Source organism: Geotrypetes seraphini, chromosome 1, assembly GCF_902459505.1.
Source record: "Geotrypetes seraphini chromosome 1, aGeoSer1.1, whole genome shotgun sequence".
Taxonomy (NCBI): domain Eukaryota; kingdom Metazoa; phylum Chordata; class Amphibia; order Gymnophiona; family Dermophiidae; genus Geotrypetes; species Geotrypetes seraphini.
In genome coordinates this window covers 384,263,525-384,287,229 of record NC_047084.1, presented here as the reverse complement: position 1 = coordinate 384,287,229, position 23,705 = coordinate 384,263,525, and the positions used below count along the sequence as shown (strand labels likewise).

General features: G+C 49.7%; 1 protein-coding gene across 1 annotated transcript in view; it reads left to right on the top strand.

The window, feature by feature from the left end:
- The first annotated feature begins 2,185 nt into the window (after window positions 1-2,185).
- DCAF10 (DDB1 and CUL4 associated factor 10) overlaps window positions 2,186-23,705 on the top strand; it is a 196,410-nt gene continuing 174,890 nt past the window's right edge. The window contains exons 1-2 of the mRNA XM_033916410.1: window positions 2,186-2,693; window positions 21,131-21,244. Coding sequence (XP_033772301.1) covers window positions 2,239-2,693; window positions 21,131-21,244 — 569 coding nt within the window. The 5' untranslated portion in view covers window positions 2,186-2,238. The remainder of the gene's footprint in view (window positions 2,694-21,130; window positions 21,245-23,705) is intronic.

Genomic DNA, 23,705 nt, shown 5'->3' with positions numbered 1-23,705 from the left:
TTTCACAGTGGGGAACACCTCAGATAGACCTCTTTGCAGCTCCCCACAACTACAAACTGCCTCATTTCTGCTCCAAGATATATTCTCCTCATTGCCTCGAGGCAGATGCTTTTCTCCTGGAATGGACAAATCTTTTCCTCTATGTATTCCCTCTCATTCTCAAGACTCTGGTTAAGTTAAGAATGATCATGCCACCATGATTCTGATTGATCCTTGGTGGCCGAGACAACCTTGGTACTCCCTTCTACTTCAACTCAGCAGTAGGGAGCCATATCTTCTACCAGTTTTTCCTTCTCTACTTACACAGAGTCAGGGATCTCTGCTTCATCCCAACGTGCAGTCTCTACACCTGACAGCTTGGTACCTCTCAACATGACCCCTCTTCAGTTTTCTCAATCTGTAAGAGACATTTTTAGAGGCTTATAGGAAGCCTACCATTAGACAATGCAATCACCAAAAATGGACTAGATTTTCTACATGGTGTTTTTCTCATGATAAGGAGCCTCAGCATTCCTCCTAATCTTCTGTTTTGGATTACCTTGTGCACTTATCCACTTCTGGCCTCAAGTCTACATCGATCCGAGTCCATCTCAGTGCAATTGTAGCTTTCCATCAGCCTATTGATGGGAAACCCCTCTCTGCTCATCCGGTGGTTTCCAGATTCATGAAAGGACTTTTCAATGTCAAACCTCCTCTCAAACCGCCTCCTGTGGTTTGGGACCTCAATGTTGTCCTTGCTCAACTGATGAAGCTTCTATTTGATCCAATTGACAAGGCTCATCTGAAGTATCTCACTTGGAAAGTGGTCTTTGTCATTGCCCTCACTTCTGCTCGACAAGTCAGTGAGCTGCAAGCCTGAGTTGCTGATCCACCTTTCACGGTGTTTCATCATGATAAGGTGGTCCTACGTACTCATCCAAAATTCCTTCCTAAAGTGGTATCGGAATTTCATCTCAATCAATCTATTGTTCTTCCAGTGTTCTTTCCGAAGCCTCATTCTCATCCTGGAGAAGTAGCTCTTCACACTCTGGACTGTAAACATGCTTTGGCCTTCTATTTGGAACGCACCAAACCACACAGAACTGCTCCTCAACTTTTTGGCTTCTTTGATCCAAATAAGTTGGGACATCCTATCTCTAAGTGTACCATCTCCAACTGGATGGCTGGTTGTATCTCATTCTGCCATGCCCAGGCTGGATTACCCCTACACAGTAGAGTCACAGCCCATAAAGTTAGAACAATGGCAGCTTCAGTAGCTTTCCTCAGATCTACACCTATTGAGGAAATTTGCAAGGCTGCTACTTGGTCCTCGGTTCAAACTTTCACTTCTCACTATTGTTTGGATACTTTCTCCAGACGGGATGAACAGTTTGGCCAAACAGTATTACAAAATTTATTCTCTTAAATTGCCAACACTCCCACCATCCCATTTTGGTTAGCTTGGAGGTCACTCATATGTGAGAATAGGCTGCCTGCTTGTCCTGGGATAAAGCAGTTACTTACCGTAACAGGTGTTATCCAGGGACAGCAGGCAGCTATTCTCATAATCCACCCACCTCTCCTGGTTGGCTTCTCTGCTAGCTAACTTAACTGAGGAAACGCGCCCTACGCTGGGCGGGAAGGCACTCGCGCGTGTGCGGTCAACTCGAAACTTCGAGTTTCTTCAAGCAAGTCTGCTTGCGAGCTTCCGCATCTGGGCTCCGCTGATGATGTCATCCATATGTGAGAATAGCTGCCTGCTGTCCCTGGATAACACCTGTTACGGTAAGTAGCTGTGCTAGTTTGACTACCTTGGAATGGGTGTAGGGAGAAAAGGGGTTTGGGTTGGGCTGGGGCGAAAGGCTGAAGGTTGTAATTGGCGTGACATCATGTACCCTTGGGCTAACGGTGATTAGCTAATTCTGAAAGCTCTTGCAGATGCGATTTTGAGTTGCTTTTATGCCACTCCTAGTAAAAAAATATGATAGGTAACATATTCCTTTTCTTCCCCAGAAGTCTGCTTCTCATCTTTTTATACAAATAAAAAGCAATGTCCAAACTAGTCTCGAGAAAAGGGGTTTTCCATATAGCGTCGTAGTTTCTAGGGAAGGAGAAGGGTTTCAAGTGACAGGAGGCGGGGTTTACTAGCTCCTACCCTCTCCGTCCTATCCTTTCTTCGGGTTTCCCGCCGGAACACTTTGGCGGTAGAGCATTCAAGAAAACCCCACCCACGGCAACTCGAAGCTGCTGGGAAGCAGGATGAAGAGGGGCGTGGCCTCGCGCAGGGCGCGCACGCGCGCTGGCTGGAACGGGCGGCCGCTGGCAGAGGTCGGAGCTCGCGCTCTCCCGCCCCTCAGCGCCGGCAGCATGAGCGCGTCCCCTCCGCCGCGCCGGAGGAGCGGGCCCGGGGCGGAGGGGGACGCGGCCGCCGAGGAGCAGCAGCGCGACGAGGAGGAGCAGGGGCCCTCCCCCTCGTCGCACTGCCATCATGTCCCCGAGCTGGCCTCCTCACCGGGGAAAGCCGCGGGCGGGCACGGGAAGCTGTTCCGCTGGTTGAGGGAGCGCTGCGTGCGGCGCGGGCTCTACGTGGACCCGGCCCGCGACAACTACCGGAGCATGACGAGCCTGTACAGCTCCATCAGCCCGGCGGACTCGGTGAACCTCAGCACCAGGACCCACGGAGCCGTCTTCAACCTGGAGTACTCCCCGGACGGGTAAGAGCCAGGCGGCGGCGGCATCGCTTCCCGGGGTGGGGGGAGAGGGACGGAACTGCCGCGGCTCGGGTGGGATCGGTTGCACAACCTCGTGTCCCGCAGTAAAAAAAAAAAAAAAAAAAAAAAAAGTTCCCACAGTACAGCGGCGGCGGCGCTCAAGCTGCAGTTGGTGCTGCAACAAGTCACTTCCAGCGCGCTTTACTTTATGTCGTGTCTCAGCTGCTTCTCTGAAACTGCCATAGTACATTTACTTTTGCCTAGAATGCGCAAATAGCATCGCTGTGTTCAGTTCCTAGCTCGCGGTTTGTGATACCATGCATCTGCTGTATTGTTTCGTAGACTCCTGTTTATTGTTAAGAACTTTTGTTTCACCCGGTAGTTCCCAAACATACCCGGGAGGACCCTCTCGGCAACTTGGTTTTTCCGGATAGCCACACGGTAAAGGAAGAAGGGATTTTGTGTTTTACTCGCGCCATTCTCGGTTGCATTTCAAAGTGGGTTACTGTACAGTAGGGATTGGCCTCTGGAAAGAGAGTTGGCAATCTGAGTCTGTACCTAAGGCGGTGGAGGATTGAGGGACTTGCCCAAGCTATCGAGGAGCTCTGGTGAGATTTCATAGAATGTCCTGCTTTTCAGCCTGCTGCAAATCTGTTTTCAGCCTGGGCTGCTTTTATTGATATACATTGTGATTATCCATGAAAACTGATTAGCTGAGGGTCTGTTCAGACAAAGTGGGAACCACTGCTTTAGGTATTTACCAAATTCTGGAGGGCTTACACTGTAAGGGCCTCTTTTACTGAAATGTATTTAGCACTAGCAGTTAATGTGGCACTTAACAAAGACTGGAGCCCATGTAGAAACTTGCTGTATAGTTAACGTTGGTATTATATTATTTTACCAAGGAATAGCAATGCTGGAAGCATTTCAGCACAGGTGTTACCATATACTATATACTCAAATATAAACCAAGATGTTTTGCCCAAATATGGGAATCTCGGTTTATATTGGAGACCTACCTTCCTTACACTCTTCCTCCACTGCTGCTGGCCACCAGCTCCCCTGAACTAGCAAAATTCACTGCCTCCCCTCCCCCCAAACAGGCACAGCTGTACTTAGTCCCTCCCATCTGGTGGTGTTCCTCCACTGCTGGCCCCTCTTAATTGGCAGAATTCTCACGGCCTACCTCCTCTACTACTACTTATTTCTATATTGAGATTTATTAACTGCCTTTAGAAAAGATTCACCCAAGGCGGTGTACAGCAGGTATAATTAAACATAAAACTTACAATGTTGTTAACAGTAGTAAAAGGATCAAATATAAACAGATACAATGAATGAGGTAGATTGAGTAAATTGAAACCTAATAATAGGACTACCATGAAACAGTTTCAAAAATATATTTATTAATAGCAAGAAATTCAAATGAGAGATATGCACTCCCCCCTCCATATTCGCAGAGGTTAGGGGCATTGCCCCCTCGCAAATAAAATAAAAAAATTGCAAATAACTTTAGGGCTCACTGAATCATCCTGGCCTCCCAGACCTCTCCACACCTTACTTTTAAAGCCTGGTAGTCTAGTGGTGAAGCGGGGCAGAACCGATCTTCCTATGCTGTTGTCCCATGCAGAGCTGCAACCGAAGTTGCAAATCCTAAACCTGCGAATTTGGAGGGTAGAGTGTAATACATACTAAAAGAGAGACAATATTTGTGAAGCATCTAATAAGCACAAATTGGAACATTTAAATAACACATACAGTGGAACCTCGGTTTGCAAGTAACCGGGTTTGCAAGACGAGCAAAACACTTAGCAAACTTTTGTCTCGCAAACTGAGCATGTTCCACTACATGAGCACCTCCCCCCCGCTCTAACTGGCATCGCACCCCCACCCCCCCTCGAACACCCTCCCGCGAGAACCACATCACACCCCTGTGCTGAAAGCGGCATCCGCCCACCCTTCCTCCTAAACATGCTCCTTACCCCATCTGCCGGTTGTGCCACTGAAAGAAATCTCCCGCCTCTTGCCTGGGCTGGGCCTTGAGCATCTGCGCATGCTCAAGGCCTTCTGGCTCTCGTTCTCTCCGAGATCTTGGAGAGAACGAGAGCCAGAAGGCCTTGAGTATGCGCAGATGCTCAAGGCCCAGCCCAGGCAAGAGGCGGGAGATTTCTTTCAGTGGCACAACCGGCAGATGGGGTAAGGAGCATGTTTGGGAGGAAGGGCGGGTGGATGCCGCTTTCAGCATGGGGGTGCAATGCCGCTTTCAGCATGGGGGTGGGCGTTTGCGGGGGTGGGGGTGCAATGCCGGTTTTATAGCGGGGGGGAGAGGGTGATGGAGCAGCGCCGGTAGCCTCGGGGGGGGGGGGGAGGAGGAGGTAGAACGAATCAAAGCGAGTTTCCATTCATTCCTATGGGGAAACTTGCTTTGATATACGAGTAACTTGATTTACGAGCATGCTTCTGAAACAAATTATGCTCGTAAACCAAGGTTCCACTGTATATAGTGCTAATGCTTTTCAATAATACAGCTTATTCTCTAGCTAAGGGGTCACATGCAGATATTAGATGGGGACAAGATGTGTGGTACAAAGTGCTTTGGGATAAACAGATGGGAGGCTAAACTCAATGCAAGTTGTTTATGCAGCTAAACAAGGTACAGTTTAAGGAACTGATTTAATTAGTGTGTGTGGCAAGCTAGTCCTTGTGCAGAATGAGTATATAGTCAATCACTGTGTATTAAAGGCTTGGGTGAAGAGCCAGGCTTTCACATGCTTCCTGAAGTAGAGGTAGTCTGGAGTTAGACATAGCCCCACTGGGAGTAAATTCCAGAGTGTGTGGGACACTCCTGAGAAGGTTTGCTGGTGGGTATTGCATCATACAATTTCTTTTGATGAGGGTACACAGAGTGATGCTCCTTGTGAGGAGCTCAGAGGTCTTGACTTATAAGGGGCTAGCTTGTTCTTTAAGTATTCTGGACCATTTTGTCTGAGGAATATCAAACAGCGATTTAAATTTAGCCCTGTAATGATGGTAGCCAGTCTAGTTTGTGTAGAAGGGTGTGATGTGGTCACACCTCTTGCAGCCTTTATCAGTCATGCTGCAGCATTCTGAATTAATTGCAGCTGATTCAAACTCTTTCTTGTTAGACCAGTATACAGGGCATTGCAATAGTCTAGTCATGACTATTTATCATTGCATGGACCATTGTGGTCATGCGTGTCTTTTCAATATATGGAGAGATTTTGCAGCTGCCGAAGATGAGACAATTTTTAAAGGTTGTTTCAATTTGCAGGATCAGAGTGATGAGTCTAGCAGTATCCCAAGATTCATGACCTGTGATTTTATGGAGAGTTCATACGTTCCAGAAGATATTTTGAAGTCGGGTATTTGCCCACTTGTGTTAGAAACCCAAAGAATCTGTTTTGCTTGGGTTCAGGCAGAGTTTGTTGTTGTTTGCAATTAGGCAGTCAGTTTATTACATATACTCAAATATAAACCCGAAAATAAACTGAGGTAACCTTTTTCCCCCAAAAAAGGAGGAAATAGGTTGACTCGAATATAAACCGGTAGTTTATATTCAAGTACCAGTACAAGGCAGACGTGACACCCCCCACCCCCCTTCCCTGGTGTCTTGTCTGCTGGCTCTACAGCCAGCCAATCCGCTCCCCTACCCAGACCCACTGCAGGCCTGCAATACTTCCCTGGTGGTCCAGTGGTACAGACAATCAGTCTGCTCCCTTAACAGACCCACCATGGGCTTCCAGTAGTGCCCTGGTGGTCAAGTGGAACAGGGAACCTGAGCTGCATTCCTCCCTCCCGGTGATATTTTGCAACTAGCCCACCCCTCCCAGTCCCCATTGGTCCAGTGGTGAGGTGGAGCAGGAGTGATCTCTTTACTCTCCTACCCGGCACTCTCCATAGTGAAAAAATGGCTGCCATCCAGTGTGGGAACAGAGCTTTTTGCTGTTCTGGAGCGGTAAACAGCTTTGTTCCTGCGGGGACCCCACTTACCACAGATCCCCGATATCCCATCATCCCTCCCCCCATTGCAGGTCTGGCAGCTCTAGGTCCTCTCCTCATGGGTCCAGCGGCTCCAGGCCCTACCCTTCTCACTCATGGGTCCGGCAGCTTCAGCCCACCCCCCTAACTCAGGAATCCAGCAGCTTCAGCCGGCTTCCCTCCCTACTGCTGGCACACACCTGCTAGAGGGAAGAGAAGGGAAAAGGAAATGCCATACTAAGCAAATGAAAAAATAGGGAATGAAATACTGAACACAGCAGAGAGAGGGAGAGATATAGGCAGGTATCAGAAACTGAGGGAAAATAATGAGCATGGAGAGGAGAATAGGGATAGGGACACAAAGGGAAATTCTGCATGGGAATGGTACGTGGACAGAGAGGGGCAATGCCAGACATGGGAGTAGGTATTTGGACACAGAGGGAAAATGCTGGATATGAGAGAGAATAGAAACACAGAAGGGAGATGAGTATTGCAGGACGTAGTGATGATAAATACAAGGAGATGGACACAGGAGAGATGCTGAACAGGGAAGTATAGAGGACACAGAGAAGAGAAAGATTAGGTACACAAAGATGGAAGATGGATGGTGGTGAGCACAGAGAAGCAGAAATGTCATATGAACAGGAGACCCTGGTGAGTGAGTTAAGAGATGACAGGAAAACAGACACCAGAGCCTGGGACCAACATTGTCTGAAAAATTAGATCACCAGACAATAAAAGGTAGAAAAATAATTTTATTTTCTATTTTGTGATTGGAATATATAAGAACTGAAATGTTTATCCTGCTGGTGCTGGTGTTAGACATGGGTAGGGACAAGGGCAGAAATTTGGGAAGGGACCCAAAAGCCCACTACTAGCCCTTGCCATCTTCAGCTTCCAGCAGGCTTAGGGCTTTCTCTAGCTAGGGGGCAGTTGCCCTAATTGCACTCCTTGGCCTAACACCTTCCCTAGCAAGTGCGATCTTTATATTTTGCACAGTACAGGAGAAAATGGATCTTTCTATTTCTTTGGTGTTGTACTACATGGAAGGTGTGGCTTCTTGGGATTTTGTTTTAATTTGTTTATCATTTTTGGTCAGTTATGTATTATGGCATTTGTGTGTGTGTGAGACAGAAGCATTCTGTTAGAATGAATTTTCTATGTAGCATTCAGTTTTCCTGATAGTGGAGGGGAGATGGGTTTTGTTGGTCCTTTTTCTGTATTTGTGGTTTATAAAATGACACTTGTACAGCATATTGTTCCTTTTTATACTTTAATAAAATGATTTCAATATAAAATAGCTATTCAAGACTTGTGAGGATGAGATCAGACAGAGTACAGTAGGCTACCAGACGGTACAGTAAGTCTTGGGAGGACTACCTGTGGGTCCAGGGGAGAGATGAACTAATTGAAGCCAGTGCCTGTTTCAGGGATGGGAAGCAGGCAGGCACTGAGAACTCTGCTTGGTTTAGGGGGTTGGCAACAGCAGCAGAAGAAGGGGGATAACATGGGAGGGGTTAGGAATGCCAGATACCATGGGGATGGGAGGGTGTGTGTAATGCTGAACACCACAGGGGGCAAAAGGGAGAGAAGAAATAATGGAAGAGGAAGAATGCTGAAAAACAAGCCCTCAGTTTATACATTATTTTATTTAACATTTCTCCCCTTTTCTTGGGAGGGGGAGTTCTCATTTTATATTCAGATGGATTTATATTCACGTTTATACAGTAATTTGTATGGAAACCTTTACCATAGACTGCATTAAAATGCATTTAAGTACATTTCAGTGCAGTAATTGACTATCCTGCAGCCCTCTTAGGAAAAAAAAAGTCCTGCACATTTGTGTATAGAAACATTGCACCAGGTCTGGGGTAGTATAGAAGGGTAGGTTGAGAGCAGTGTGTGTCTCTCAGCACCCCTCGCATTTCAACCCCATCTCCCTCCCTTCCTCTCTCCAACCCAACAACCCCCACATCTTCCAGTGGGAAAGGGAACCTGGATGGATGGGAGGGCCCATTAGACCCACCATCTGATCTGACCCTCCCACAGAATCACAGCATCTACACAAGTCCCAACTAGTCCAATACTTCTACCCACCTAATTTTTAAAAGTAAAACAAAATCCTTGATGTCTAAAGGCCTCCGGGAACCCCCAGATCCATACCTCAGAAGAGGCAGGAGGGATGCCATCTTCAAATTGGTGGTTGAATCCGGTGGGGTCAATTTGCCATATAAGGAATGTGTCATGTGCATTCTAGAATAAACTATGCAGGGCGGGACACTGGCATTCTGAAGAGGGCAGTGCTGGAGTTCGGAACGAGTTGGGAAGTGCTGCTGCCTCTCTTGTAGTAGTTTTTATTTTATTTATAGCCTGCCTTCATCCAAGACAGATAACAAAACTTATGTATCAAACAACAAATGCGTAAGTATGCCATGAGAAATCCAGCAATGCAAATAAAAATGAAATTCTTTAAGACTGGTTATATGCCATGTTCAATAAGTGTAAGCGCAGCTTAAATTATCCAATTTCTGGATAACCAATGGAAGTTTATTCCATTTAGTTGGGCCAACAACTGATCTAATTCACTTCCTAGTATAGTCCAAACATACTTTTTTTGTATAAAAAAAGCAACTTGGCAAGTGGACCTAAAGTATGGGAGAGAACATAAGAATGAATGTTCCAGTTCAGTAGGTGAGACATTCTAGACCAGGGGTCTCAAAGTCCCTCCTTAAGGGCCGCAATCCAGTCGGTTTTCAGGATTTCCCCAATGAATATGCATGAGATCTATGTGCATGCACTGCTTTCAATGCCTATTCATTGGGGAAATCCTGAAAACCTGACTGGATTGCGGCCCTCAAGGAGGGACTTTGAGATCCCTGTTCTAGACAGTAGGGCTATTTTCCTTTAGTCACATGATTTCAGAAGGAATCCACTCCAGATTTTTCACCCTGCCTCTATAGTACTTCACTGATCAGTTTTGAGCCCTTTACAGTTTTTTCCTTCTACAACACATGGATGCAGTTGCATGTGTTCTGCCCTCCCCATTTTATTGTTTTAATTCAATGTAATTTCATGCCCTTTTCGGGAAATCTATTGCTTGGAGCGATTTTAAAACTCTGCCTGCCTGAAAATTCACAGACTTTGGTCTGTAGCTGCAGGCCGATCTCTTTTTGGGTACCTGTTGGCCAGCTTGCATAGTTTTATTTGAAACTCAAGGCTGTCCTTGAAGTGTCTCACCTACTGTTAATCTGGGGTCTTGCACAGGCTGTTAGGTGCCCTTAGAAGGCTCAGTGGTGTCTCACATGTTGCTGACTGCATCTCCACCCATTCCATTGCGTATCCGATGATCCACAAGGGTGGATTATCCCAGGACAAGTTGGCAGCATATTCTCTACATGTGGGTGACGTCATCCACGGAGCCCCGATCGGATACTCTCGCAAGCTCAAGCAAACTTGCTTGAAGATCTTCAAGCTTGCGAGTGTACCGCGCATGCGCGTGTGCCTTCCTGCCCGAGTTAGGGCGCATGTCTCATCAGCGTGGCCTCAGTTCTTGTTTTTCCATGGAACCAAGAAGCCCTGTTCTACAGCTCTGCCATTTCCTACTTGCCTTCTCGCACCGGGGCTTTCTTTCTTTTCTTTTTCTTTAAGTCGCTGTGCGGCGCCTCTCTTATTTAACAACAAAAAAAATATTTGTTGTGTTCCTGCTGGTTTAACTCCGGCGGGCCTTTCTTGGACTTCAGTCCTGCCGCTAGTCCTCGTTTGGCTGCGGCTGTGTTTTTCCTCCTCCCCTGGCCTCTCACTGGGTTCACCACGTGTGTGTAGAATGGCCGGGCCTTTTTCCTTCATTGGAATCGAGCTGACGTGGCATCGATCCCCTCTGGCGGCCTCGTCTAATCCCTTTGGTCCCATCTGCTGTGCCTCGTGGGTTCCATCCTTGGGTAAGTCTCTTCTTTCCTCCATAGGTGTGTTACCTCAGTAACGCCGCCGGCTGAGTCTCAGGCATTCCAGGCATCGAGTGCAGTTGTGCCAGCCTCTATGAGACCTTCGAAGTGTGCCTCCTTTCAAGGGAATACTCATCCTCGAGGTTGCCCTCTATGGAGCACACTGCTGCACCTTCATTACCAGTTTCATTGGTATGGTGCCACCTTTCGAAGCCTCGACTGAGCAACGTTGGCTGGGGCTCTGTGCCTCGGCGTCGACGTCTGCCGGATCTTGTTCAGGGATTCAAAGATTCTCAACTTTCTCACCAATCCCTGGTGGTTGAGTCTTCCTTGAAAAAGTCCAACCCCTCAAGGGTGTACGCTGCCGTCCCGCCGGGGCGGGAGGGCTGTCCATTGGACACGTCTTTATCAATACTTGATGATGGCGAACCGTGTCCTCAACTATAACTTTATCTTCACGTCCTATCTCCGGTTCTGTGTGGAAGCCCTCCACTCCTTCTGGGCAGACGTGCCGGATTCTCGTAGTAAGGAGTTTCGTCTCCTAGAGGAGACTCTTTCCCAGCTCCGGCTCTAAATGTTCCAGGCGGCCTATGACACCTTCGAGTTGTCCTTGAGAGTCACAGCTTTTGCGTTTGCCATGCGTCGTCTCGCTTGACTCAGAGTGTGGCTATGGATCTGAATCTCCAGGATCGTGTAGCCACTCTCCTTTGCGTGGGTACTGCACTATTTGATGATTCCATCGAGGCGGCCATTAAGCGCCTCTCAGAACACGAACGGTCCTTTGCCTCTCTGGTGCACCGTAAGCCAAAGACCCTCCGGCCCGGCAGTATAAAATCCCTCTCCGGAGGTACCCACAGGATGCCTCTCCTGCATTCTCTCGGCCTCCGTCGAAGCGGCCGCAATAGCTGAAGCGGCGCCCAGCTACGGTCCAGCTGCCGGCTCCAGCGAAACCTGGACCATCTTTTTGACTATTCCAGTATGAGCCTCCGGGCTCCTCTCCTTCTGGAGACTTCTCCCCTTCCTTCGGGGGGGGGGAGGGTCTCCATCATTTCTACGCTTGGTGGGACTGCCTTACCTCTGACAGTTGGGCGTTTTCCATCATCCGGGTAGGGTACTCCCTTCATTTCAGTCATGTATCCCCAGACTTTCTTCCCATAGAGTGTCCTTCGGGCCAGTCTCAACTGTCCCTTCTGTTGCAAGAAGCTCGAGCCCTACTTTGCCTCCGAGCGGTCGATGAGGTTCCTCTGGATCAGTGGTATATGGGATTCTACTCCCGGTATTTTCTGGTGCCCAAGAAGACGGAGGATCTGCATCCGATACTGGACCTCCATGCTATGAACATGTTTTTAGTCCAGGAATGGTTCAGTATGCTCACCCTTCCAATGTTGTGCCCCTTCTTGGACGAAGGGGACTGGCTTTGCTCACTGGGCCTCAAAGAGGCGTACACGCACATTCCTATGCACCCGGCCTCCCGCCGGTTTTTGAGATTCCAGGTGGGGGATCTCCATCTCCAGTATCGTATTCTTCCCTTCGGCCTGGCGGCCTCTCCGAGGGTTTTCATGAACTGCCTGGTTGTGGTAGCTACTGCCCTGCGTCTCCACGGCCTGCAAGTGTTTCCCTACCTCGACGACTGGTTGATCAATGCACCCTCTCGCCAGGAGGTTCTGCGAGCGACGAATCAAACCATTTTGCTCCTTCAGAGTCTCGTCTTCGAGGTGAACTTCCCCAAGTCTCGCCTCTGTCCGTCCCAGTCTGGAGTTCATCGGAGTGGTCCTGAACACAGTTCGTCTGCGCTCCTTCTTGTCTTGGCCTCGGTAAGGGGCCCTTGTTTGTTTATGCCGGAAGGTGGCCCATCTGTCTTCGGCCCCGGCTTGACTTCTGATGGTCCTTCTCGGTCACGTAGCCTCTACGATTCACGTGACTCCTTTTGCCTGAATTTACCTCCGTGTTCACCAGTGGACTCTTGCGTCCCAATGGAATCAGTATCGAGACTCTCTCTCTCTCGACGTGTTGTCGTGCCTCCTTTGTTGGAGAGCTCTCTCTGTTGGTGGCTGCTCTCTTCCAATCCTTCCAGAGGTTTTTCTGTTTCATGCTCCTCCGCGAAAGGTCCTCACGATGGACTCATCAGCCTATGCTTGGGGGGGCTCGTCTGGCCGGTCTTCATGCAGACCGCCTTTGTCACATCACTTTGCTGCTGGAGCTTTGTGTGATACTCCTTGCTCTGAAAGCTTTTTGCCACCTGCTTTGTGACCAAGTGGTGCTGATCCGCACGGACAACCAGGTCGCCATGTATTATATCAACTGACAAGGGGGTACGGACTCCCCGTCCCTGTGCCAAGAGACGTTGCGGCTCTGGGTTTGGGCCATTTGCCGCAATCTGTTCCTTCGCGTGGTCTCTATTCCAGGCCAGCACAATTGTCTGGCGGACAGGTTGAGTCGTCTTCTGCAGCCTCACGGGTAGTCCCTTCATTCCTGGTTCTGCGTCGGGTGTTTGCTCGTTGGGGGACTCCAGATGTCAATCTGTTCGCGTCCCCCCTCAATCACCAGTTACCCCGCTTCTACTCCGGGGTTTACACCCCTCTCGGGCTCGAAGCGGCTACTTTCTGCTGGATCAGGCGTACCTTTTTTCTGTTTGCGTTCCCTCCATTCCCTCTGATTCTGATGTCTCTTGTCAGATTCCAGTCCTTGCGGGCCACCATGATTCTGATAGCTCCTCGGTGGCCCCAGCAGCCGAGGTTCTCCCTTCTGTACAATTCAGTTCCAGGGAGCCTCTTCTTCTGCCTGTTTTCCTTCTCTACTTTCGCTGAGTTGGGTTCACTGCTTCATCCCAACCTGCAGTCTCTACCCTTGAGTGTCTGGTTCCTCAAGACTTAATGCCCTCGTTCCAGCTCTCCCAGCCTGTGCGTAACGTCCTGGGGGCATCTCGGCAGGAGTCCACTCGACAATGTTACCATCAGACGTGGACCCTATTTTCTTCCTGGTGTGCTACTCGGCAGCTTGAGCCATCCTCTACTTCCCTGTCTGCTGTCTTATTCTGCTGTCGGGTGCTGGACTCAAGTCCTCTTTGATTCGTGTCCGCCTTAGTGCCATTACTGCTTTTCATCTGCTGCTTGACAGAAAGCCTATCTCTGTTCATCCTGTGGTTTCCCGCTTCATGTAAAGCCTTTTCCACATTCATCCGCCCCTTAAACCTCCTCCGGTGGGTTGGGATCTTAACGTGGTTCTTGCTCCTTTCATGTTACCCCCGTTTGAGCCGCTAAAGTGGGCTCACTTGCAGTTTCTTCCTTGGAAGGTTGTGTTTCCTATTGCTCTCCCATCTACCCGTTGGGTCAGTGAGCTTCAATCCCTAGTAGCGGACCCACCTTTCCCTGTCTTCCATCATGATGAGGTGGTCCTCCGTACCCATCCTACGTTCTTGTCTAAGATTGTTTCCGGGTTTCCCATCAACCAATCCATGGTTCTTCCTGTGTTTTTTCTGAAGCCCCCTTCTCACCCTGGAGAAGTGGCTCTGCATTCTCTTGCTTGTAAGCGTGCGCTAGCGGACCATTTCTAACGGGTTGACCGCTTGTATCTCTTTGTTGCGCTCAGGCTGGCCTCTCCCTGCCGGGTCGAGTCCCAGGCCTCGAAGTGCGTACGATGGCAGCATCTGTTGCTTTCCTCCGCTCGACTCCCATTGAGGAAATCTGTACGGCTGCCACTTGGTCCTCGGTTCATACATTCACTTCTCACTACTGTCTGGATGCTTTCTCCAGGCGTGTTGGCAACTTTGGCCGGTTGGTTTTGCAAAACCTGTTCTCCTAAATTGCCAACTCTGACTCCATCCCCTTATAGTTAGCTTGGAGGTCACCCACATGTAGAGAATATGCTGCTTGCTTGTCCTGGGGTAAAGCACAGTTACTTAACGTAACAGGTGTTATCCAGGGACAGCAGGCAGATATTCTCGCAACCCACCCACCTCCCTGGGTTGATTTCTTTGCTAGCTATCTGAACTGAGGCCACGCTGAGGAGACGCACACCCTAACTCGGGCGGGAAGGCACACGCGCATGCGCGGTACACTCACAAGCTTGAAGATCTTCAAGCAAGTTTGCTTGCGAGAATATCCGATCAGGGCTCCGTGGATGACGTCACCCACATGTAGAGAATATCTGCCTGCTGTCCCTGGATAACACCTGTTACGGTAAGTAACTGTGCTGTATAGTCAGACATTGGAGCCTGACTGGCAGCCTGAAGATCAGCTTTGTAGGAACATTCCCAGGTTTGTGGCAGTAATTGAGAGCTGAATTCAGGCTTGCAGCATTTCTAATGATTTTCTCAGGTCACAGTCGGTACACAAGCTGACAGCCTGTGAGAGGCATCGGGGGAAGTGTGAAAAGTGGGAATTTGAGTGTTTCTGAATGTTCCCCCTCCTAAAAAATCCTACGATCGCTGTTTTTAACGTTTGGGAATGTGAAAAAAAAAAAAATCACAATTATCCCAGGACAAGCAGGCATGATATTCTCACATGTGGGTGACGTCATCTACGGAGCCCCGATGCGGACAGCTTTTCAAGCAAACTTGATTGAAGATTCAAGTTTGCTGTGCTGCACCACGCATATGTGCCTCCTGCTCCACTAGAGGGCGCATCCCCTCCTCGTGGTCTCCAGTTTGTTTTTTTCCGTGGAGCCAAGAAGTCCTGTATTTCTTAGGCTCTGCCCCATGTGCCTTCTTGCACCGCGATTTCTTATTTTAAATTAGTTGGAAGTTGCTGTGCGCCTGTTTATTGTTTTATTATTTGTTCCTGCTGCTGAATCGTGAAGTCGCGGTTCGTTTTAGACCGCCCGGGGGCTCCCGGGTTGTCGTGGCCTCCCTGGCCGCGGCCTATTTTTCATCTTATGTCCCGGCCCCTGTCCGGGTTTAAAAAGTGCACCCGGTGCGAGCGTCTGCTTTCGCTCACCGACCCGCATCGTTGGTGCATAAGGTGTTTGGGTGCTGATCATCCCACCGAGTCCTGTCCCCGGTGTGCCACTTTCCAAAACCGGGCGCTCCGTCGGCGTAGGGCCAGGATGGCAGACCTTTTTGCGGTCGACCAGCCCTCGGCCTCGAAGTCGGCCCCGGCCTTGACCTCGGCCTCGGCTCCCTCGGTCCCGCCTCGAGACTTGACCTCGAAGACATCGGGTTCCCTGAAGTCCTCGGCTCCGGGTAAGTCCCCGCTTCCTTCCTCAGGTTCCGCATCAGCGAAGAAGCCAGCCTCGGGGACGCCGGCCTGGCATGGTGGAACCTCCTTGCCTTCAGTCCCGGCGAAGTCCTCTAAATCTTCAGGCCGTGCCTCCACCACACGGGAATACTCTGATACGAGGTCGCCCCCGGTGGAGTGCACTCTGGCCTCGGACATGCCCTCGATGCTGTCTGTGCCGGTTTTTCAGGACATGCTCCGGGCGATGATATCGTCGGAGCTGTCCGCGGCCCTCGCTCACCTTACTCTGGCCCCGACCTCGACCTCGCGTGCGCCGGACCAGCCTGAGCCTCGCGTCGAAGTACCTCGGGGCAAGATGTGCCGGTCCCGACGCCTATCGTCCTCCTCTGATTCCTCGCCGAGGTCTTCGAGGCGTTCTTCCCCCACGGGGCGAAGCATGCCGAGACCTCGAGCCAGCGGAGTTCAAAGAAACCCCGGAGTTCGCCTCTGCTGCGGGGTCGCTCCCCGACACCTCGCTCCGGGGGACGGCTCAAGGTGGCGGAGTTGTCGCTCACCAACCCTCGCCTCTTGTTAACTCCCCCTCGGTCCGGGGATCCGGTCCGAGGTTCCAGGCTTTCTCCGAGGGAGTTCGGGGAGAAGTCTCCGGCCCGCCGTCGGTCGGTGCCCCTTAGCCCGGCGTCGTCCCCGAGGGGCTCCTCGAGGCGGCGCAGATCCTCTATCTCAGAGCGCTTTCACAGTGTTTCCCCGGTCTCGGATAGAGGGTCTGTGAGCCTCGCTATTCGAGGGAAGCTTCTCCTTCCTTTTCAGCAAGACGGAGGTCTCGTTCCCCGTCCCCGCATGGGGCTACGAGAACGTCCCGCCCTTCTTTTACGAGGTTCGTCCAGGACATGGGACGCGCCCTTGACTTGGACCTCCAATCGGGCTCGAGGTTTTCCAAGAGTACCTGGCGGAGCTGGATATGCCCTCTCCGCCCCGGGAGTCCCTCAGGCTCCCGCTGAACTCTGTGCTCCGGCAGACCTTCATTAGGAACCTCGAGACTCCCTACATGGTGACGGCCGTCCCCTCTAAAATGGAGTCAAAGTACCGTACGATACCCTGTCTGGTGTTTGAGCAGCCACAGCTCTCTCACCAATCGCTGTTGGTGGAATCTTCATTGAAGAAGGCTTACCCCTCCTGGGTCTCCGCTGCGGTCCTTCCGGGGCGCGAGGGCAGGACCCTGGACAAATTCAGCCGCCGTCTGTACCAGAACTCTATGATGGCCTCTAGAGTGCTGAACTACACGTTCATTTTTGCATCCTATCTTAAACATCTGCTTGGGCTGCTGAGTGCCTTCGCGACGGATTTGCCGGCCTCTCGCCGAGGGGCGTTTGGCCTCCTACTAGAGGATTTTTCTAGCCTCCGTCTCCACCTGTTTCATGCAGCTTACGACGGCTTTGAGCTTTCCTCGAGGGTCGCTGCCTTTGCTGTGGCCATGCGCCGGCTGGCATGGCTGCGCCTGGTCGACATGGACCCCAACCTCCAGGACCGGTTGGCTAATCTTCCTTGTGTCGGTAAGGAACTCTTTGACGACACTATTGAAGCGGCTACAAAATGCTTGTCGGAGCATGAGCTGTCGTTCGCCTCCCTCGTGCGTCCCAAGCCTAAGCCGGCCGCTTCTCGTCCCCTACGGGGCACGCCTCGCCGTTACCCGCAAAAGTCCAGCCCGGCTTTTTCTAGACCTCCACCTAGGCGTCATCAGGCTCATTCTAGGGCATTGTCGAAATCCTAGCCGACTGCCCCTGCCAAGCCGTCTCCGTCCTTTTGACGGGATGCGCGAATGGGGGCTGGTCCTCTCCGTGCCACCGTCAGGCCTTCTTCCCATCGGGGGCCGCCTGCGAGCCTTTTACCCTCGTTGGGAGTCCATCACGTCGGACGCTTGGGTCCTTGGTGTGATCTCATCCAGGTACTCTCTCAACTTTCGGGAGATCCCTCCCGACAGCCCTCCGAGCGCGTGTCCTCCCAATCGGGCGCAGTTGCCCCTCCTTCTCTCGGAGGCTCGAGACCTTCTTCGCCTGTGGGCGGTGGAAGTGGTCCCCCCTGCCAACGGTGGCAAGGGTTTTACTCCCGTTACTTCCTGGTACCGAAGAAGACGGAAGACCTGCGCCCGATTCTGGATCTGAGACGCCTCAACAAGTTTCTGGTACGGGAAAAGTTTCGGATGCTTTCCCTCCCGATTCTTTACCATCTACTCGACGAGGGCGATTGGCTCTGCTCCCTCGATCTGAAGGAGGCCTACACACACGTTCCGGTGCATCCCGCTTATCGCAGATTCCTGCGCTTTCAGGTGGGAGACCTGCATCTACAATATCGGGTTCTCCCCTTTGGCCTGGCCTCGTCCCCTCGGGTCTTCACAAAGTGTCTTGTGGTGGTCGCAGCTGCCTTGCGTTCCCAGGGTCTTCAGGTATTCCCCTACCTGGACGACTGGCTGATCAGGGCTCCGTCCAGGGAGGGGGTTATCTCAGCGACCCAACAGACTATTATTTACCTTCAAGGTCTGGGGTTCGAGGTAAACTTCCCGAAATCCCAGCTGTGCCCCTCTCAGTCCTTACAGTTCATCGGGTCCGTGCTGGACACGGTTCGTCTCCGTGCCTTCCTTCCTCCTCCGCGTCTGGAGGCATTGGTAAATCTGAGTTGACAAATCTCGATGCTGGACTCGGTCCCAGCACGACGAATGATGACACTTCTGGGCGATATGGCCTCTACCGTCCCTTCGCCCGTCTCCATCTGCGGATTCCGCAATGGACCTTGGCCTCTCAATGGCGTCAGGATCAAGACTCGATCAACCGTCCCGTGACAGTGACTCCTTCCTTGCAAAGATCGCTCCGTTGGTGGGCCGACTCTTCGAATCTTTCCAACGGTTTACTCTTTCTCGCCCCTCCACACCACAAGGTCCTCACGAATTTTGTGATGGTGGCCATCTTGGATTTTTAGCGATTTTTAATTTCTAAAGCTCCCTGCTTCTTCAAATTTGCCTGGAAATTTGTTGGGATGGAGTCCTTGGGCTCTCCTCTTGTGGATTCTTGCCAAGATTATACATTTTTAGCGCTTTTAGAGTGTTTTTGCACCACATGTCATGTGGCTCAGCCAGGGGGAGGCCGTAGCGTCCATCTTAGCCTCTTCCCTGCTGAAGCAGGTTACCAAACACTCAGCTAGCCTGGCAGGGCAGCTTTCATGGTTTTTGGGGCTCAGCATGGCTGGTAATTCCATCTGCCAGGCTGAGGACCCTGTGCAGCCTCAGAAAAGCTCAGTTTTGCAACCTTAATGTGACACAATGGCCCCAGGTCAACAATATAAACTAATAACAGTGAATAGAAATAAGAGATGCATATATCACCGGAAAGAATTAGAATAGATGTTAGGTCATGTGACAAAGTAAGACTGTAGGGAACATAGTTTTATAACTGTTGCAAACTGTCTTACAATGCATTGCATTTCATTCAAGACTACAGGCACGCTCTGCTCTTTCTTCGGCTCCAGCATCCCCCTGTCCTTACTTTATAAGTTAATTACCTGACTGCTGATGCTGGAGCATTTATGAATCACCTCCTTCTGCCCGCTGTGCTCACTTCTACTCATGGTGGCTTCCGTTCCGATTTTTCAAATCCTCTTGGTCTCCTTGGCTCAGGTCTCAACTTTTCAGGGTCTCAAATGAAACAGGCTTCTGGTCTCTTCCTTGGGTCTCAAATTTATTTATTTTCATTCATTCAATTTTCTAATTTCCTTATTTTCCTTATTTATTCAATTTTCTATACTGTTCTCCCAAGGGAGCTCAGAACGGTTTACATGCATTTATTCAGGTACTCAAGCAGTTTCCCTCTCTGTCCCAGTGGGCTCACAATCTATCTATCGTACCTGGGGCAATGGAGGGGGATTAAGTGACTTGCCCAGGGTCACAAGGAGCAGTGTGGGTTTGAACCCACAACCTCAGGGTGCTGAAGCTGTAGCTTTAACCACTGCGCCACACTCTCCCCTTGACTTCGGGTCTCCTCCTCGTGTTTCGATTCGCAGTTGCTGGTATCGGGGCCTTCGGGAAGGCTCAGGCGGATCACTAAATACACGCTGTCTTTCTGCTCTAGCCTTGCACGTGACACCTCCCTACCAATCAGCAACAAGTCTCTCAGTGTGCGTATGTGGGCTCACTGCTCAGCATGGCGCTGGACCTGGACTGGTTTCATCATGAAATTTCAACTGGATTGACGGAACATTAGGTAGGTCTTGTGAACCCCGGTTCCATCCCTGTGGGAGTCCCGTGGATCGGAGGGGGGGGGGGGTGTCCCTGCAAGGGACCTGCGGGATTCTCAAACCCTGTTCAGACCTCTAATTCCAACCACCGTTCAGTGCTTGCTGGAATTTCAAACTTTGGACCCAATATCACCTGATCTCTCGGGCTCGGGCAGATACTCCATATACTTTCTTGTTCCAAAGAAAAGCTCTGATGAGTGGAGGTCTCAAGATTCCACGAGTTCGAATGGAGACCGTGCGTTCGGTCATTGCAGCAGTGCCTTCAAGACAGTTTCTTGCCGCTCTGTATCTTACAGAGATCTGCTTGCACATCCCTTTTCTGATCCACCGCTAAGTTTTGCGGGTTCAGGTTGGAATGGCATTATCAGTTCTTGGCCTCTGGATCCAGTGGGGAAGATTCCACTTTGACCTCAGGGCCATGGCAAAAAGCTCTTTATTGCTGCTATGTTCTAATTTCCTGTTAATAATTATTCTTTTTATAAGTAGCAGAACAGAACTGTAGGATATCTGCGGGGAAGTTCCCTGTACCCCTCCTTCTTTGTATTTTCTTCCAGTGGAGGTTGATTGCTTTGGGATGAACTGAAGGGGGCACTCCGCTCCACTGGGAATGAGGGAGGTGCTGAAAGCTGTGATTGACACACTTCTGTAAAGCCGGTTTGCGGCTTGGGATTGATCACCTAGCACAGGGGTAGGCAGTTCCGGTCCTCAAGAGCTGGAGCCAGGTCAGGTTTTCAGGATATCCACAATGAATATGTATGAGATGAATTTGCATGCTCTGCCTCCTTGAGATGCAAATCTATCTCATGCATATTTATTGTGGATATCCTGAAAACTTGATCTGGCTCTGGCTCTCAAGGACCATAATTGCCTACCCATGACCTAGCATATGGAATCCTGTGAAGATTAACAGAAAGAAGTTTATCCAGGTAAGAACCTAATCTTTCATTAGCTCTCAATATCTTTGCTGTTTTCACAGTTGCTTGCTTCTAGAAGAACACAACCACTGTGTAAACAAAGCTCTCATCTGTAATTATTTTTCCTTTAGATCTGTGCTGACTGTTGCTTGTGAACAGACTGAAGTCTTGCTATTTGATCCTGTATCTTCAAAGCACATCAAAACTCTGTCAGATGCTCATGAAGACTGTGTAAATAATATCAGGTTAGTTCTTAAAATATTAACTATTAATAATCTGATATTTGGTAGGGTATAATGGTGACACATCATTCCTGCACCAGACAAAAACACGCAGATATTCCTGCGCAGAATGTATGCACGCCGGATTAAAACAGTAACTGTTAGCACTCTGAGGGTGTGTGTGTGTGTGTGTGAGAACCCCCTCCCCCTGAAACTTAACAAGGGTTTGCGCTCCTGTTGGGTGTGTGTGTGGAACCCGCCCACTACACTAAAAACTGCCGAATACCCAAAAAACTTAGCAGTTTTCACCCCTCCCCCAACAGGTGTGCGAACACTTGTAAGTTTAGTGGGGGGGGGGGGTTCTCCCCAAAAACCCCCTCACAGCGCTAACAGTTACTGTTTTAATCCGGCGATCATACATCCTGCGCAGGATTGTCGACGCGCGATTCCAGCACGCTTCTGTTATGATACCAGTATAACTCATGTCTTAGGCCCTTCATAATGAGTAAGGGTTTCTTAAAATTGATTGATCAGGCTTATAGCAGTGTATTTTTATATTTGCATATTCTGTGGTGTAGCCATCCGACTAATAGCAACCATAGAATGTACAGTCATATGAAAAAATTAGGGCATCCCATGAAAAATTCAGTTCTTAAGAAATGTTCACATATCGATGTAAAATCTTTTTTTTTTTTAATCTCTGGAAAAGAAAGTGATGTAATTGCAGGTAAACAACAAAAATTATCCTTGATTTACTCATGAATCAATTTGGGGCTAGTTTTACAGTGGAATCTATTCATGGTTTTTTGTCTTTGTTATGTTGCTTGATTGTCACTGTTTTTGATGACTTATGATTCTTTGTTTATTATACCCAAATACACAATAAAAAATTTGAACTTAAAAAAAAAAAGATATCCACAAAAATGTGTGTTAAATTAGGACATCCTATACCCTAATAGCTAGTGTTACTCCCTTTGGCTGAAATAACTGCAGTGAGACACTTCTTGTAGCAGCATCTACCAGTCTCTGACATCGGTCTGAGGAAAGTTTGGCCCACTCCTCAATGCAGAATTCTTTGAGATGTTTGAGGGGTTTCTTGTATGTATAGCTGGTTTCAAATCGCCGCACAGCATCTCAATGGGATTAAAATCAGGATTGTGACTCGGCCACTCCAGGACTCTATGTCTTAGTTTTCAGCCAGTCATTGATGGATTTACTGGTATGTTTTGGGTCATCGTTGTGTTGCAAGGTCAGTTCCGCTTCAGCTTTGATTTTCTTACAGATGGTCTCATGTTCCTCAAGCATCCTCTGATACGTGGTAGAATTCATGGTGGATTCTATGATGGTAAGCTGAACAGGTCCTGCTGCAGCAAAGCATCCCCAAACTATGCAACTTCCACCTCTATGCTTCACAGTTGGTATGAGGTTCTTTTCCTAGAATGCTGTATTTGCCAAACGTCCACTTTTCTGGTGTCCAAATAATTCAGTTTTAGACTCATCTGTCCATAGAACACTATTCCAGAAGTCCTGGCCATGATGTTTCTCTTAGAGAGCAAAGGTTTCCTCCATGCACATCTCCCATGCAAGTTAAATTTGTGCAGTCTCTTTCTGATTGTAGAAGCATGCACTTTCACATCAACAGTAGCAAGAGTCTGCTGTAGGTCCCTTGATGACATTTTAGGGTTTTTGGAGACTTATTTTAGCATCTTGCATTACTTAACAACAGCAGCAGATGAATCCAGAGACTAGTGGGATAGCACACATCTACCAGCAGGTGGAGATAGAGAACTGATTGCAGGTGCTCCTCTTGGATGGAACTTCTCCTGGCCAATTAGTATACTCTCTCCAGCAGGCGGATGGGTGCCATGTGGCTAGCTCCTGGCTTCTACTGCAGAAAAAAGCTGTCTAATCCTGTTGCTTCAGCTTCAGTGGAGTCTTGGGGTGTTTGGCTGAATGGTGCCAACTTTGTGGGCAACACCTGGGCCCCCCAGGTCCCTTCCCCACCCGTGGACTAAAAGAGATTCTTGGGTCCTCATTTCTGCTTTCCCATACTTGTTAAAAAAAACATAAAAAGACCAGTTTTGTCACCACAGTTTTTGTGCTGGATGTAACAAACAGCCTGCCACTGCTGCTGAGTTTTAGTCGCTTGATTCTCTTCAGCCGGGTGCACATGAGTACAGCAAGAGTGTCTGAGTCGTGGGGCAGAGCGCTTGGGGTGCATGGTGGATGAAGCAGCAAAATGGTGTTTGCGCTGTGGGAAGCGCAGAACACTGTTGGGTGTGTGTATGGCGTGGAGGATGTAATGTCGGCGCAGGAGGGCTCAAATTTTTCCTGCGTAGATGACGCGCTTTCAGGTGTGCTGGAGTTTTCGTAGGCTCCCTCACAGGAACGGGCCTCGGGGGGCTGTTGAATTGATTCAGGACACTTTGGCTTCGGTTGGGGCGTCGGCGTTGCAGGGAGCTTCGGGCTTGGAATGCTGCAATCG